Source organism: Pteropus vampyrus, unplaced genomic scaffold (assembly GCF_000151845.1).
Source record: "Pteropus vampyrus isolate Shadow unplaced genomic scaffold, Pvam_2.0 Scaffold53, whole genome shotgun sequence".
Lineage (NCBI taxonomy): Eukaryota > Metazoa > Chordata > Mammalia > Chiroptera > Pteropodidae > Pteropus > Pteropus vampyrus.
Genome location: NW_011888834.1, coordinates 3,811,080 through 3,829,312, shown reverse-complemented (window position 1 = coordinate 3,829,312; position 18,233 = coordinate 3,811,080). Strand labels below are relative to the sequence as shown.

Here is an 18,233-nt window from a genome sequence, read left to right as displayed (position 1 = left end):
ACTTGAATTTGAGTGTTCAAATGTTTCTCATGAACAAAAACAAAAGTATAAAAACACCTCTGAAGATTCCTATACTCGACATAATGTTGAAAATACTAAACCAGAATACTGAAGCAATATGATCTTTTAAAAATCACCTTATTCACCAATCACAAGCATAGGTTGATGAGTTCTAATATATATACTCGTGTATTCACTATCATAATCAAAAACATATCCATCACTCCAGAAAGTTCCTTCATATTCCTTTGTAGTCAATGCTCCATCACTCCAGCAACCACTGATCTGCTATATTATACAGATTGGATTTGCCATTTTATAATTTCATATAAATGGAATCATACAATATGTACTCTTGTGTCTGGCTTCTTCCCCTCAGTATAATGTCTTGATTGCTCCATGTTGTTGCATGTATTAACATCTATTTCTTTTTATTGCCGAATAGTATTCCAATATATTTTCAAACAATAGATATGCCTCTTACATATTATGATCACCACATGATCAAACTATACACATGGAATATTTCATAATATTTCTAAAAACACAAATAAGTGACACATCAAAAATAAATAAAGCAAAAAATTTCCAGATTTTGCAGATACTAAATAATCAAAGACAGTTGGTTATTTATACTGCGAATAATGTCATATTATTTAAGTATGTAATAATAGTATTAATTTTGAAATATTGCCATTAATGTTTAGTTTTTGTTGCATCTTTGTTTGGGGGAACTCCTTAAATTAATTCACATTATACTGAGCCTCCAAGTCCTTAACAACTGTACAGAAATAAAACAGCTTAGGTAGTTAAATATTTTAACCTCTATGGGGAATAAGTATAGAAACTAACATAGAATTTGATTTCAGTCATGGGAAATGAATGGTTTAATTAATGCTCAATGAAAGCATTATAGAATTTATAAATAAAGCAGAAATCTGTTAAGTACATTATATCTAACACTGTTGAAAAACTGTATCAATTATTTATCAAACAACATTGATAAAACTGGACTTTAGGATTGAACACAGCTTTAGACATCACAGGAAAAAGAAGATTTTATTGCATGGAAGATACATGCAAAAGGAGAAGAAAAATAATCAAATTCTCAACACTAATCATGGACTTGATATAAAATGTCTGACAAGATCTGAGGGCCTACACTTTAATTAGTAAGTTTTTATTTTCCAATCAGATAAGATATGGGGTTAGTTATTTTAGAATGGGCTAAAATCTGTCTGAGTCACTCCTTATCATTTAGAAGGTAATAAGTTCTATTTCATAGTAAAGCAGATAATACAGTATAAAAATAGGAAAGTATAATTTTAAGATAAAATTGTATTACTAAAAACTGTGTGGGTCTATATTAATATACAATTAGAAAAAGCGACTCTTACTAAATTACTGATATGTAACATAAAAAATTTGAGCATCAAGAAATTAATTAAGAAAGCCAGGATAGAACATATGTCTACATAAAACAGACAAAGCAAACCTTTATTCAAATCATAACTTTTGGAGAAAAGAAACAAGATTGGCAATCAATTCAACTTCACAAATACCTATCGGGCACCTAAATTATCAAGTTTAATGAGTATGGGTCAAGAGAATTCATAGTTTTAAGACATGCTGACTAATAGTTGACTGTATGGTACAAATCAAAATTATAATAAATAATAACAGTGTGTTCAGTTTTATTGCTATGTGACAAATTACTACAGATTTAGCTTAAGACAATATTAGGTCACAGTTTCCCTGGCTGTGAAGTATGGGTACGGTTAACTGGGTACCCTGCTCAGGATCTCACCAGGCAGAAATCCAGAAAGTTGCATTTCTCATCTGAGGTTCAGGTCCTCTCCCAAGCTCACTGGTTTTTGGCAGAATTCCTTTCCTTGGGGCTGTAATGGCTAAGATCACCATTTTTTTGCTAGTTGATGGCCAGAGATCACTGTCAACTCCTAGAGGGCACCCATATCTCCTTGCCACATGAATGTTTGCTTTTTTCCAGACCAGCAGAAGCATATCTCTGACATTCTTCTCCCTTTCCAGCCTGCCATAAGGGCATCTTATAAAATGTTAACATAATCGCAGGAGTAACGGTCCCATCACCATTTGCTATATAACATAATCTAATCAAGGAGCTTCTTTACCACCATATTCACAGGCTCCATCAACACTTAAGAGGAGGCAATAATACAAGGTATGTATACCAGGGGTCAGAAATTTGGGGGGGGCCACCTCAGAATTCAGCCTCCCACAAGTACTAAAGAATGCTACAAGAGCAAAAGAGGAAATGCAAGGTAAAGATTGGCAGAACACAGAAAGGAATAGGAAGTTACCCTAGTTAAGCTCTAGGCACTGTTCTTGAAATTTTTCTTTTTTTTTTTAAATGAAGAAGTAAGTCTCAGAAAAGTTAAATAATTTACCTAAGGTTATATAGTCTGGTTCTATCCAAAAGTCTGAATTACCATATCTACATAAATGGTTAGCTAGGTAATTGCTTTTAATAACCAATTAATGGTTAGTTAGGTAGTTGGTTATTTAAGGTTGGAGATGAAAGTGAGAGTGAAGAGGGAGAAGGTACTATCAAAAAGAAAAAGAGAGAAACAATACAAAGACAAAGAGATTCATCAGACTACACACAGTAAGGAAACTACAGTATGGTCTTTAGTTTGACATAACTACAGCATACAATGTGTGGTAGGGAATGGATGGAGATGAGCTTGGAGAGACTGGCAGGGGCCAGATTAATATAGGTCTTCTGAAAACTTTATCTTTAATGCTATGTGAAGCTACAAAAAGATTTAAGGAAGAGATGTGACAAATTGTATTTGATTTTAAAGTGATTCCTCTGGCAGGAATGGTATATCACAGCCTTCTCATCAAACTTTTAAAGTAATTTTAACAGTGTCACATATTAGTTATCAATACAAGTTATATATCAAATACACGCAGAAAAACTAGGAATTCGTAATAGATGCTGTAGAATTCTAAGTAAAAAGTAAATGTACACCAAAAAAAAAAAAAAAAGCCAATTATATAGATTTTAAAAAGCAAGGTGACACTAGAGGAAAAAATGGTAGCAGTGTAACTATATTGGTTTCAAATGCCTACCTTTACTTCACCACTTCCACCAGCACTTAGCACATTTCTCCATCCTTGTTCCCTGGCCCTATTTATTCTCTCCAACTTTTGGGGAAAAGAAACAAACAAAACACCATTTCAAGTATTTAATATGAAATACATGAAACACATTTAGTAATAAAACGAACATCAGTGTCTTCCTTTAAAATAAAAGTATGTGTGTGTGGAGAGTATGGAATATACCGTAGAAAAACGGATTATCCTCTTACCCTTTCCTTTTCTTGCCTTTTCATCTGTTCAGCCTTCATTAAACTAATCTGAAACAATTTTTAAGACAAACTTCTTAGAGCTCTTGAAACTATTATCATCTATAGCTTGGTAAGAGAAGAAAATTAAGAGCAAAAAACTACCTGATCTTTTTGTTTCTTTTCTTTTTCGATAAATCCCAACCTTCTCTTTCTTGCTCCTTCCTTAAATAAAAAAGAACATTTTTATCAATAATAATTTCTACTGTTTTAGTTTCATCAGGAAAATTAGTATGCCAATTGTCGAAGTATGCCCAGGAAGGTAAAAAAAGAAAAAAAAAACAAAACAAAAAACAAAGAAAAAAGAAAGAAGTTTAAGGTATTTGTTTGAAAGAAATAAGGAGGAAAGGTTTGGAGGTTTTTTTTTAATAGATTTTTTTTTTCTTATAATTATTTTTGCAAAGCTTTAAAGTAAGCAGACAGGTTTCTTTATACCTCAAACATTTTCCCCCTTTCTTCTCCAGGATTCACTTTCTTCAATGGAGTTTGATGGGCCTAGACAAAAAGTAAAACTACAAATTAGATAAAGATTTGTTATCTACATTTGTTTTCTACATAGATATACTTAAGAAGAGTAGATTTCTAGCTTTTTTAAAAAAAAAGTAACCCATAGCAAGAAATATATTTCACATCCAGACCAAGACACACACACATACATACACACACACGTACACTCCCTAAATTTCATAAAATACCTTTATGTGTAACATAATCTGTCACTCTACACTCTATTACTTAAAAAAAAAAAAATCTCTGCTTGTCCTCCACTAAAATGATTTTGCCACCACTAATACAAAGTAACTCCCACTTTTAAAAGAGTCAAGAGAGAGCTTTGAGGGCACTATTACTGAAGTACATGTGAAAAACAACTAAAGATTACAAACACAAAGTTAACATTTCAAAGTATGTTCTATGTATATAGTTTTAAACTAGTGGGGAATGTTATCCAAGAACTTTGTAAAAATACATATTCCTTACACACAAAGGGATATTTCTGGCAATAAAACGGAAAACAATGATATATGCTAGAACATGGATACCTGCTACAACCTTGTAAACATTATGCTAAGAAGCCAGTCACAAAAGACCATGTATTGTATGATTCCAATTTTATGAAAAGTCCAGAATCGGTATATCTATGTAGAGACATAAGTAGATTAGTGGTTCCCTAGGGATATAGAGGTGGGTGGGTGGGGAATGGGTAGTGAATGTTAACGGGAAAAGAATTTTGGGGGAGATGATGAAAATGTTCCAGAATACTAAAGACCATTTAATTCCAAACTTTAAATGGATGAATTGTATAGTATGCGAATTGTATCTCAATAAAGCTGTTTTTAAACAATATATATCCCCAAGAGTTGCTGAAACATAATTTCTGAAGCTGGAGCCCTGAATTCTATTTTTTTACAAGTTCCACAGGTTAACTCTTATGTAGCAAGTACAGCACTGGTTTCAAAATTTGTTAACCAGAACACCAAACAATTTAAAAATATTAATGCGAGTAATATAGCATCTTACTATAAATGACAAGCCTTTAAATAAATTATAGAATAATTTTGAACAAGAAGAGAATGTTTTAATAAGACACCTACATACTCTTAGGTGGTAAATTACATGAAGGCATAAGTTATATTCATCTTTCTATGTCCCGTATGTCCTTACATATAAGATACTCATATATTTGGGAAATAAAAAAAAACAAAAAACAAAACTGTTTCTCTGAGATCACACAGATGTTTTCAGAGCACTATTTCTACACAGAAGAGAAGAATATGGTAACATAAAACATCCATACTAAGAGAAACGTTTTTTATTTCATTTTTAAAATCAGAGCCAAAATATTGAAACATATTCATGGAGCGCCCTCTAGTGGCTTAACAACCATTCCTTTGTTTTAGCAGAAGCCTTAAAAAAAAACCTGATTACAGGAAACTGGAGCAAAGAAAGTTTTTACGATATGCTGAGTAATAATAACTTAATACGCATTAGCTTAAATTTTTGTGATTGAAAAATGAAAGACAATATCATTAAGCAGTATGGTTTTCCTTATAAACTTCTCATGTTTAAACCTGATAGGAAGTTAAAAATTCCAAAAAGTCGTTATGAATTTGAATCTAAGAGATGCTTTAGATTTTTTTTGGGGGGGGGGGAAGCATTTTCAAAAAAAAATAGTCATGTAGAAACTAAAGGAAAAATTGATTTAAAAAATATTATTTAAAATAATTTAGATATTTCAATTATTTCCTTCAATTCCATTGTTAGATTTGAAAAACTTTTCAGACATTTGACTGCCGTTTCTTTTTTTTCCTATTTATCTTCTTCTTAAATATTTTTCTATTTTTTCCCATTGTGGTAAAATACTCATAAAATTTACCATTTTAACCATTTTCAAGTATACAGTTGTGTGGTATTAAATACATTCACACTGCTGTACATACAAATGTAGTTTTAAATAAAATATTTTTAAATAAGCTATATGATATTTCAAATGCTGATTATTATTTAGTTCTCATTGTTCTGGCTTAGAAAATCATATCTATTTGCCTAAAAAAGTTTAAGGGTAACAATCCTGCCTAAAATCCAGAACACATAACTATCATCTGAACCATTTATCTGTCATTCAGAACATTTGATAAAATATTATTTAGAATATTATCAATAGAATCTTAAAATTCTATGACATGCTGCTCTTACATACTGAATAATATTAACTGAAAATGAGGGAAACATTAAGAAAACCAACAATTATTTAATTCTATCAGCCATATGAAAGAATAGATTATACACTTGGCTACAATTCTACCCAGAGGTAACGGGCCTTCTGTTATATCATTAGTTCAGTTTCACCAAGAGTTCTGACCTCTCAATTCAGTCAGGTTAAAACCTGGTTAAGAGACAAGACAATAGCATTTCTATAAGTCCACCCAAGTGTACATTCCTTATTGAACAAAAAGGAATGTACATAAAGATACTCACCCCCCAAATGATAGTTTAATTCCCTGGTAGGATAAAGATAAAGACATAAAGATACTCACCCCCCAAATGATAGTTTAATTCCCTGGTAGGATAAAGATTCTGCATGTGTATAGCCAAATGTTAAAATAGATTGTAGTTGTAATAACTACCATTTTGGAATAAACATCTCAAAAACTGCCTACAAAATATCTTTACTTTGGAGTCCATATTTCACTGAACTCCATTAGAATAAATAATACACTTCCAAAACAATTTTAATCTAGGCCATGATTAAAAAAAAAAGAAAAGACAGTTATAAGAATGTAGTCAATCTGATTTCATATCAATGAAATGTAATCACTGATGATAAATAAAAATGTACAGAAAGCATATATAACATTAAATAAAAACATCAAAATACAAAATCATCTGTACACGATCCTAGCTACATTAAAATATATATATCTGAATAAAAATTGGAAAAGCCTACAACAAAATTAAGTTAAATTAAATGCAATGTTTGAATACTGAGAGTATGTTTCTTCCCTCTTCCATTATATAAAACTGTCGACAATATACTAAAAAACTACGGCAAATTTGTTAAAATACATACTATACAGAAAAAAATTTCAGATCAAAGTTATAGTACTTAAATTACTTCAAAGAACTAAATAACTTAATAGAAATCAAGTTTCTATCTCAAGAATTAGACGTATATAAAGGAACAATTTCAAATGCTCTAAAGCTTTCTCTTCATGATCTCACGCTGAAGTATTAATTGTCTTTAAGCATTAGGAATAAAAGCTCAAAAGCATTGGCCTTATGACTGTGCCTGCAAGCAGGGTTTTTATTTAACCTCTAAACCTAATAACTGCTGTTAAAATATTACTTTACTGACTTGGAATTCACTTTATTCAATCATTTATTCACTCATTAAAAAATAAACTGACTAGATGCTTACTTTGTGCAAAGTGTATAAAACATGGTCCCTAACTTCAGAGAACTGACATTCTAATAAAAATAACATTAAGAAGATGAGGTGCTAAAGCAGTTTAGATATGGAAATTATTTATCTGCTTTTTGGCAGGGGGGCAGGAAAATTAGGGAAGAAACAAAAATCTTATAGAAAAAAAAAGTATTTGAGGTATTTCCTACCTCCCTTAGATCAATGGAAGACTGAAAATCAAAGCCACACTGCCAATGTAACAGTCTCCCAGGCCATAATGCCAGCGTTATATTTTTTAATCTAGAGCTAACAATGTAAGCAGTCATCACACAACTTGATCCTTTTGACTTTTTTCAGGACTTTGCCTCTTTGTTTGGACTATAAGATTTGAGAACAGAAGAAATATTGTCTTTACTTTGCACTCTAAAGATTTACAGAATAATCCAATATCAATGTGACATGTACCTACAAGGAAGAGAGACAAAGAAAAAAAGAAGATTTAAAAAGGAGTGGGTACATATGAACAAAGACAAGAAAGAAAAAGTACATGCAGGACATAATCAGTAACTGGCGCTAAATCCAATTTAGCTAAGACCCAGAATTTAGGAGCATTATGGGAGAAAGGTATATTGAATGCAGGTTCGAATCCTGGAAGGTCTTCAATACACAAGCACGAGCATGACGTTTATTTGGTAGGGCAGTATTTTGCCATTTTTTTCTCAATGAACATACCTTATATGTTTTTTATGACAATAAGCCTGGCTCTAAGGATCCTTAAATTTGAAATTTTGGGTTATAACAGAAAGTTGAATGAATTATATTAATTTTTAGTATCTTTAACACTACTATCATTAATAATCTTAGCAGACTGTCTTTCTAACTAAACAAATAGTTACTAAAACTATTTTTTCCTACTATTGACCTTATGAAATAAACACATATTCCAGTGTTCTCAAGAGACTTGATTGTTATTATTTCTCTCGAGGTTTTATTTTTTAAGTTACCCGTTTGCTAAAAAAAAAATAATAAAATGGTTTTTGCAGAGAGTTTTACTAAAATTTTTGGTTGTTATTCATTATTTTAAAAAATTAACATTTGAGTGATTTGACAAAGTCTAAGCTACTACTCACTAATCCATTCATTAATTCATTTATTTGGTAAATATTTACTGAGTACCTACTACTTTCCAGGAACTATTTTCTAGGAACCAGTGAACGACAACAAAAATTCTTGCTCTCATGGAGCTTTTACACTGTAATGGAGGAGACCGGTAGTAAGCAAATAAATGAAAAATACACAGTTCATTAGATAGTGACAATCTGGGGGCGAGGTGCGGGGAAGCAGAATAAAGAGGATAAAGTTGTGGGGGCTATGTGGAGAGATGGTTGTTATTTGGTATACTGGTGATCAAGGATGAAGAATCTACTCATAAACTAGGTAAGGAAGTAAGGAAGAAAACTACAGTTTTCTCAAGAGAAAAATCCTCCAGGAAAAGAGAATATCAAGTACAAATGTGTTTGTGCAGATAAATGCTTGGTATGTTTGAGGGCAACAAGGTTTAGCTAGCCTGGCTGGACTGGGAATAGCAAAGAGGGAGTAGAAAATGAGGCTTAGAGAGGCAATAAGAGCATCAGAGGGCTTTGTGGGCCATTTTAAGGGCTTTGGCTTTTACTCTGAGTGAGATGAAAAGCCAGTGGAAAGCTTTGTGCTGGCAAGTGCAATGATCTGACCTTCATTGTAAAGGAAGCATTTAGGCTGCTCAAGTGAGAATAGACTGAGGAAAGTGAGTTTGACAGCAGTGAACTAATTCAGGAGATTACTATTATAACCCAGGTGAAAGATGAGGGTGGTAAGACTAAAGTGGTGACAAAAGTAACAAGAAATAGACTGTGAATATATTTTGAAGGCAGGGTTATTAGGATGTGATGTTGAAATGGTAGTCAATGATGACTCCAAAAGGTTCTGATGAGAACAAACGAAAGGATAAAGTTGTCATTTACAGAAATAAGAAAGATCAGTTTGGGGAGAATGTGGAATCTGGAGTTCAGTTTCATACGTTAATTCTAAGACACCTTTTAGAAATCCAATTAGAGATATTAGGATGGAAATGAGTCTGGAGTTCAGAAAAGAAGTCCAGGATGGAGATACCAATTTTAGTGTCAGTTTACAGATGCTGTCAATTAAGAAAGTGAGTCTGGTACAAGAGGGAAGACATCCAAGGACTGAGATCTTAAGCACTTTAATATTTAGAGGTCAGGGACATGAAGAGAAACTTGCAAAAGAGACTGAGAAAAGCAATCGGGTAGGGGGAAAATCAGAAGAATGTAATACTTTGGACTCAAGTGAAGAAAATGTTTAAAGAAGGAAGGGGTAATCGAGTGAGTCAAAAATTGAAGTAGAGAAAGAAGACAATTGACTCCCGGATTGAACGATATGGAAGTCACTGATATCCTTGCCAAGAGCTCTTTCCTAACAGTTATAAGATAGAAGTCCCTGAGTGGAATGCGTCCAAGAGAAAATGAAGAGAGGAGCTGGAGACAGCATAGACAAGGCTTCGGAAAGTTTTGCTGTCAAAGGAAACAGAGATATATGGAAGTAGCTAGAAAGGAGAAAGGGGAAATAAGGTTTGCTTGTTTATTAAGGCTAAAGATAGAACATATATGTTTGCTAATAGGAATGACTCAGTAAAGAGGAACAATATAATAATGCAGATGAGAGCACAATGTCCTTTAAGAGGCAAAAGTAATAATAATAACATACATAAATGGCCGTGTTGACTCTATGAGAATAGATCACCTAAAGTAATAGGAAGAAAGGCAGAATATTTATAAACATATATGACTGACTAGCAGCAGTAGTAGTGTTGAGTATGTGGGGAAATTTTCTTCCAATTGCTTCTATTTTCTCAATGAAATAAGAAGCAAGGTCATTAGCCTTTAGTAAAAAACAAGGAGAAGGCAAAGATAATCATCTATAAAATGTGAGAGTAAATGGACTCAGGAAATATAACAGGGTGGCGAGAGATTCTCACTTGACATTGTTGGTGATAAATTTAAAGTGAGAACAGTTAGAACAGTCATATGTTTTTTCAATTACATTCCATGACCAGATTCAGACATAAAATGGTAAAGAGTTGGATTTCACCAAATTAAGTTTTTGCCAGGTGATTTGTAATAGTGGAAAATAGGGGCAAGAGAGCTGATGTTTTGGAAATTATTATTATGTCAGAACATGGATTTAAGCTGGAAAAGAAAAAGGAAAACTAGGAGGAGACGGGCAATGAAAAACTGGTAAGATCAATGGGTCCAAATAAGACAAAGAAGTTTTGGAGGCAAAGCCTTTGAGGAATGAGCAGGAAACAGAGGAAGTAGTGGTCAGGGAGTGGGATGGTTATAATTGAGACTACAGAATAGATGCTATTATTGATAATATCAAATTTGATAGCACAACTACAGGTGAGCATTCTAAGGTATGGTGGGAGGCAAGATCATTAAAAGAGAACAATTAAGAAAACAACAGGGCCATGTACTATTGGAAGGGTCACTGTTTTGGATACTGGACTCACCAAGAATGGCAGTTTTTAGAAGAGTGACAGTGAGTCAAGTATTAAACTCGTCAAAAACTAGGGTCTGCAGATGACCCTAACATGGAGTGGTAGCAGGTGACATAGTCTAATGACAAAAATGTCAAAGCTTGAGGGGGTGAGTTAGGAAACAGGGAAGAGTCTGGCAATGAGAAGTAAGGAAAACATCTGCCTTATCCTATCCAAGGCTCAGCGGTATAACGGGATTAGAAAGAAAACAATCACACGTTAAGAGCTCCACAACAGTGTGTTCAGCGATAAGCCAGGTTTTAGGATTTAAAAAAGTGAGGACAATCTTTAGACGTTTAGAATACAAGGGCTTTTGTTGATAACATACTGTAAGAGGGCTTTGTGGATATATTTATCTGATTACAAATTCTTAAATACAAAATTTTCCCAGGTTTTTATCAAATGTATCAGACATTTACTTGTTTTACGCACAAAAATCATTCTGCTTAGGCTGTTAAAAAATGATTTCATTTATAGCATCACTTTCTTTTTATAGCACCAACTACTTTACTTAATGTATCTACTTAATGTTAAGGCTTCTTAGTTTTAGAAGACTGACAAAGCAGAGAACAGCAATGTTCTTCAGTAACTAAATAAAAATCATTCCATTAATATCAAATAACTAAATTGAGTTGCAATAAAATAAGATCGAAATTGAATTTGTTACTAATAACAGTTTGCATCATAACCATACCTGCTTAAGTTTTTGGAGTGGCTTCTTTTCCTGCAATTTTTTATCTCCATGTTTCTTATATGCCACAGGCACGCCATATTTAGCAGCAGGCTTTGTAATTTTCTGAGCAGACACAACAGAGGCCAGGCTTTGTCCTGAAGCTGGTCTTTTAGCTGCATGAAAAGATAAAAAGAATTTCTTACAGAATTCTTTATGCTAAATCTTTAATTTCAAAATTCTTCAAGATAGCCATTTTTCATTTTCATAATCGTTGACAGCATTTAGTTTGAAACTTTTCATTCGAAATCTTATTCACTCCTTAGCACATGTCAATGCTTTCATTATAATTATTTCACACTAAAGACATTTCTTCAAAGAAGCAAAAGCCACAGTCCTATAAGATGTTAAAATCTGCCATGATAAAAAAGCACTACCCTAAAACTGACTGTGTGTAATGACTGCACATATCTGTGAATATTCTTGAAAGTACTGAATGGTAGACTTTAAATGGGTGAACTGAATGGTATGTTCATTACATTTCAATAAAGCTGTTAAAAATAAATTTTAAAAAATTGTTTTAGAAATTACTTGCAAAATCAGAACATAAACTTCAAGAATAACTGTTAAACATTAATTCCATCGCTATGAGCTACTTAATATTTTCTTCATATACACTCTGAACGTCTATACCTATAGACCTATTGAAGGGCGAATATCTCAGAACAATTGTTATAGCTAAAGATCCCATGAAATAGGTACCTTTAGATACTCCTGGTGGGAATATAAACTGGTCAAACTTTCTGGAGGGCAATCTATATCAAGAACAATGTTTATGAACTGATTTTAAAGACTAATCAGAGAAACAAAAATTTATAGACAAGGATAAACCCTGCAGCATTATGTATTAAACTCTTACTGAAGCCTAGACAAGGTTCTGTGTCAGAAAAATTATAAATTCAAGAACAAACAGTTAAAGGAATTAAAAGTCTGCTATTTACACCTCTCAAAGATAATAAAGGAAGTCAAAGAGTATAGTCTATATCAATTCTTATCAAAATCCTCTTTCCTCTAACTATTCTCCACATCTCCTAAGGTGCCTCTCTGCCCAAACTGCCCCACAGTCGAAGTAAGAGCTTCTTTCTGCCTCTTCCAGCCTGCAGTCTCAGGATTTTATAAGTTGAATCAATTTAAATCCATCTCTTCCAACAAGTGTTATTTGTTTTGTTTTGATTTTTTTTTAGAAGGGGAAATGAAAAAAAAAATACTAACTGGTAGTTCACAATTAAATACTAACATTAAACCCAGTTCTTCAAAGAATATTTGGTTGTATTAGAAAATGATCATCATATAATACTGTGAATTAAAAGAAACAAACCTTTGCTTATAATGCAATCTCAATTTTCAATCATTGCACATGTGTTATCACAGAAAGAAAAAATAAATATAACAGTGTATGTTAAGATTAGAGGTTATTTTTATTTTTTTCAATTCTTATAATGAACACATAGTATTCACAAATTTAGTAAACTCATATAAAAATAAAAATAATATTATCCATTTGATTGACAATTTAGAGATTCATAATTTGAAGACATGAGATACAGTATTTTGGGATAAGGTTTTCTGAACATATACTCCAACAGTATCCTGACAGGAACAAGAAAATGTGGAAAAAAAATTCTCTTTGAGAGTTAAACTATAAGATCAATCCAGAATGCAGACATACAAAGCCACGACATTGTGATCTGGCTACATGTATTAACATAACCAAAGAAACAATGTGGGCCAGAAAAGGGGCAAGAGGCACAAAAGTATACAAATGAATAGTCCAAAGATACAGATATAAATAGTTCCCACTGACTTTCTAAAGAGAGAATTACTTATCTGATTTTGAACATTTCTCTTGCTCAGAGGCAAGGCTACCAGTAGGATAAGCATAATATAGGGAGTAAGAGCCCACAAAATATTTACAGGCCAATCAGTAATACAACTCCTATTTAGCCACATGCTATTAAACATTTCATTCATTCAACTCTTCTTATAGCAAAATAACTTTCTAATTCCTAGATAGGCTTACTTGTGTGGAAAGAATGTGCTGAGATGGGGTATTTCTGGCCTTATGACAATGAGGCTTTTAATTAAAGACTGGCTGCTGGTGCTGGTGGGACTGCAAATTGGTACAGCCACTATGGAAAACAGTATGGAGGTTCCTCAAAAAACTAAGAATTGATCTACCATATGATCCAGCAATCCCTCTCCTGGGTATTTACCCTAAAGACTTGAAAACCCATATCCGAAAAGATATTTGCACACTGATGTTCACAGCGGCCAGGAAATGGAAGCAACCGAAGTGTCCTACGACAAATGACTGGCTAAAGAAGCTGTGGTACATCTATACAATGCAATATTACTCAGCCATAAGAAGAGATGAAATACTGCCATTTGCAACAACATGGATGGAACTCGAGATAATCATGCTAAGCGAAATAAGCCAGATGGAAAAAATTGAAAATTATATGATATCACTTAGATGTGGGATATAAACCTACAAGCAACAAAGGAATAGGACAGAGACTCATGGACATGGACAATAGACTAGTGGTTACCAGAGGATGAGAGGGAGGGTGAAAGAGGGAGGCAGATGGGATAAAAGGGGTCAAATACATGGTGACAGAAAGAAATCTAACTATGGGACAGGAACACACAATGCAAAATATATATGCCTTACTGTTAAATTGTACACCTGAAACTTACTGGATTTCTTTGACCAATGTTACCAAAAAAGTAATATTAAATTAAAAAAAAAAAAAAAAAAAAAGAAGAAGAAATGACTTCTCATGAGCCTTGACTTTGCCAAGAGAGACATGCTGATTCTGTCGTGTGTCTGTTTCTGGTGAATTTTGTTTAGAGTGAATTGATTTCCCAGGGACTAACAGTCTCTGCCCACTGAGAAGACAAGTCTAAGAATCTTTAAGAAAACCTAAGTATAGCTGGCCTTCCTGAGAATGCACTGCCACACCACTTCCAGCTTATATGGACTCAGTTTTATGATATTTTATTTTTATGTACTCAAACTCAAAATGGAGTAGAACGTGCAAAACACTATGTTTGGAAAATGATATACTTCTCAAATCTCGAATAATTTCCACTGATTTTAAAAATCCATTCTGAAATCATTCTATGTAGAAATAACATAATCTCTTTCACACAAATATATGCATATACATACATATAGTATATGGATATACATACACGATCCTATAAATATTCTATTCTTGAGGGCCACATTTAAAAGACAATTATCCTTGGTAAGATATCTAACTTCACATTAATTTATTTTTTTAAATTATACAATATAAAGTATTTCTCAAAGAAAAATATTTTACATAAAAATATACACTTAATTAAGATATAACATTCTATGACAATGTTCTCAGAATATCACCTAAACATTTGATAAAGATAGATTTCAAGAAAGATTTCATTTAAATAAGGCAGACAAAAAAATGGAAAATTTTAATTTATCAGAACATGTTATATACCGTCATATATCATAATTTAAATGTGCATTTCTTCTAAATTAATTTTAGGTACAATTATCCCAATTTATTATGTACATATACTTCTAGTATAATAGATATTATTAGTATAATAAATAAATTGATTATGGCAAACAGGTGAAAAAACTCATTAAATTTTATTTACCTGGTATAAGTTGAGGTCCAAACTTGGAAAATGTTTTTAGACAAAATTCTTCTGCAATAAGCTTAGATTGAAAGAGGGAAAAAAAAGTTAGAAAAGATGTTAAATTTCCAATGTAAAAAACTTATCCATTAATCAGAATACATTTTTTTCCTTTTTCAGTTACAATTACGCTGCCAAATAAACTATACTAATTAAATCCAAATAATACATTCACCAAATTCCTCTCATGCTAACTCCCTCCCAATCTTTACTAATTAAATCCAAATAATACATTCACCAAATTCCTCTCATGCTAACTCCCTCCCAATCTTACCAATTTATATTTATGACCTTCTCAAACAAGCATTCTTCTCAAATTAATCTAATGTATCACAAAGGCCCACACACACTGGTTGCCTGTTCTACCTCAGCAATTTAACACAACTGCCTCCTATCCAGAATAATCTCTATATTCCATGTGTATCCATATCCCTCATTCACTTCAAAACTGATAAAGAATCAGTTCATTAACTCTTTCTCAGATTAACTTCTCAGTTATTTCAACTTTACTCTGAATCTTTTCAGCATCTCCAATGAGCTTTCACTCTTATCATTATATAATTATAAACATATTATTGGATAAATATTTGCATATTCTTAATTTAACAAGTGTCTCTTTTTACTATTACTAAAACTATATCAATTCTTCAACATTTATGAACATATTTTCAGAAGCAAGAAACAAGTACTTTGTGCAAGTAATTTTTTCTCCCAACTCACTATATATTTTTTCTCTCTTTCAGTACAAAACTGTAATGTCAATGAAGATTTAACTCAATTGGAGCCTGCTTTCTTTCATACTGGGTGGGGAAGGCGAGAGGATTTTTCCACAGTGGAGAGAATATTTCCACAGTGACAGTGGACCAGAAGCTCCAACAGGCAAAAAAAAAAAAAAAAACCCACACAAAAACAAACAAACAAACAAATACATATGACGGAGTTGGTCATCTTTTCCATCAAGAAGCCCTTTACAGCAGTTCTCAAAGTCGCATATAAGAAGAATCAGCATCACCAGAAAAGTATTAAATATACAAATTCTCAGGCTCCACCTAAGAATTACTAAAATAGAAATTGTAGTGGTGGTAACCAGCAGTACCCTTCAAGTGAGTTGTATGTATGTTAAAGTTTAAAAACCACTGAACCATAAGATAAATGTAAGTGAAAGTCTAGTTCACAGGCAATTCAGAGCAACCGTGTCAAAGCGTTTTCTCTTCTGAACATCTGCATTTCTCCCCTTTCTTTTTCATGGAAGAAAATGAGTGTTTTATGATCTCCAGCTTGCTCCATATTGGGTAATTTCTTCCATTGTTTGAATGTGAGTCTTACTTTTCCCCTGTGTGAATGCAAATATGAATTGAGAGGTATAGAATCCAAGAAGATTCTGGAATCCCTATGCCACCCATATGTAGCTATTTGAATTAAAAATTTAAATAATATAATTTAAAATTCAGCTCTTTAGTCACACCAGCTACATTTTAAGTGCTCAATAACCACATGTAGTTAGTGGCTACAATTTGGGCCATGTAGATATAAAACACTTCATCATCACACAAAGTCCTATTGGACAGCACCTATATTCCTAATGAATCAGAGCTTATTCGTGATTTGTCAAGCCACATCCAGGGAGAAGTTTCCAGAGGGTGCAAGATTGAGAACTAAGCCCTATTAACCTTGGCTGACAGCATTGAGGATTAGTGGAATAAAAATTATAGTGACACTAAAAATAATAGGTCAGATATTGAAATAAAACTCACGAATTGTTTCAAAGTTAAAGCTTTAAAAAATATATCACAAACTTTCTCATTAGAATACTGAACAAGTGATAACACAGTCATGCGCCACATTACAACACTTCCGTTTCAGCCAACTACAGATCACACATATGACAGTGATTTACCATACATACTAGGTGAGTAGTAGACTATACCATCTAGGTTTGTGGAAGTGTACTCTACAATGTTCACAATATGATGAAATTGCCTAACAGTGAATTTCTTAGAGCGTACTCCCACTGTTAAGTGGTGCATGACTATGTAACAGAACATAAATCTTAAGAACAAAAGATAAAGGTTTTTGTGAAGGAAATCTAAGTGGTGCCAAAACAGCAACAAGGGGCTATGTATGTACTAAACATGTAATGATGAATACCCCATTTGTTAATAATTGTAGTCTTTTTTCTTTCCATAAGCTCTGCATATATCAGGCTTGACAATTTTCTACCATGGCTGGCTAATCGAATTCCAGTGCTTCAGCCTTGAGACGATGGTATGCCCTAACTGCTGCTCTAGGGCTAAAGGAATCTCAGCAAAATTAAGTCATTCTCTCTCCTTTAGTACTTGCCAAAAAACAATAATATATTGTATCATAAAACTGTCTTTGAAAATGTTATTTATAACAAAGGAATCTTATAAATAAGACACCGGCATTTCAGAAATTGTTGCTATGTCTTATACGAGTAAATTTTAACCCTTGACTTTTAATTGACTTCCTTGCTTATTAATGTGTTCTCCTGGTAGTAATAGTTAAATACTCATTTCTGTTTTCTGAAGACTACTTGTTCACATAGATGTTCTGTTAAGCCAGAAGGTACATGACACTCCCCTCTCCTCTCACAAGCATATAAAAGTAATAAAACTATGATTTTGCTAGATGTATGATTGCAAGAAGAGTTTAACAGTGATTACTTAAACTAACAAAGACCACGCAAAACATATAATGGAAAATAATTCCAGTTTCAGGTGATCATATAGTTTATGCTAATTGATTTGATACAGATTTTTTATAAGTTCTGTCAAATTAAAATTCATTCACCTTAACATTTATTATGCATCTATATGCAAGTACGACAGGAAAAATAATGAGTCAACAATTATATATATAAATCCCCATAGAACAATGGTTTCTAATCATTTTCTATAAAACAGAATATAATTA

At 32.7% G+C, this 18,233-nt stretch overlaps 1 protein-coding gene across 6 annotated transcripts in view; it reads right to left on the bottom strand.

Annotated features, from left to right (window-relative positions):
* Positions 1-18,233, bottom strand: part of NEK1 (NIMA related kinase 1) — a 130,358-nt gene that overhangs the window by 78,997 nt on the left and 33,128 nt on the right. For all 6 annotated transcript variants that reach the window (XM_023530729.1, XM_011360276.2, XM_011360278.2 and 3 more), the window contains 6 exons: positions 15,261-15,321; positions 11,577-11,728; positions 3,825-3,884; positions 3,495-3,554; positions 3,354-3,401; positions 3,115-3,189 (listed from right to left, as the gene is read on the bottom strand). In XM_023530729.1, coding sequence (XP_023386497.1) covers positions 3,115-3,189; positions 3,354-3,401; positions 3,495-3,554; positions 3,825-3,884; positions 11,577-11,728; positions 15,261-15,321 — 456 coding nt within the window. The remainder of the gene's footprint in view (positions 1-3,114; positions 3,190-3,353; positions 3,402-3,494; positions 3,555-3,824; positions 3,885-11,576; positions 11,729-15,260; positions 15,322-18,233) is intronic.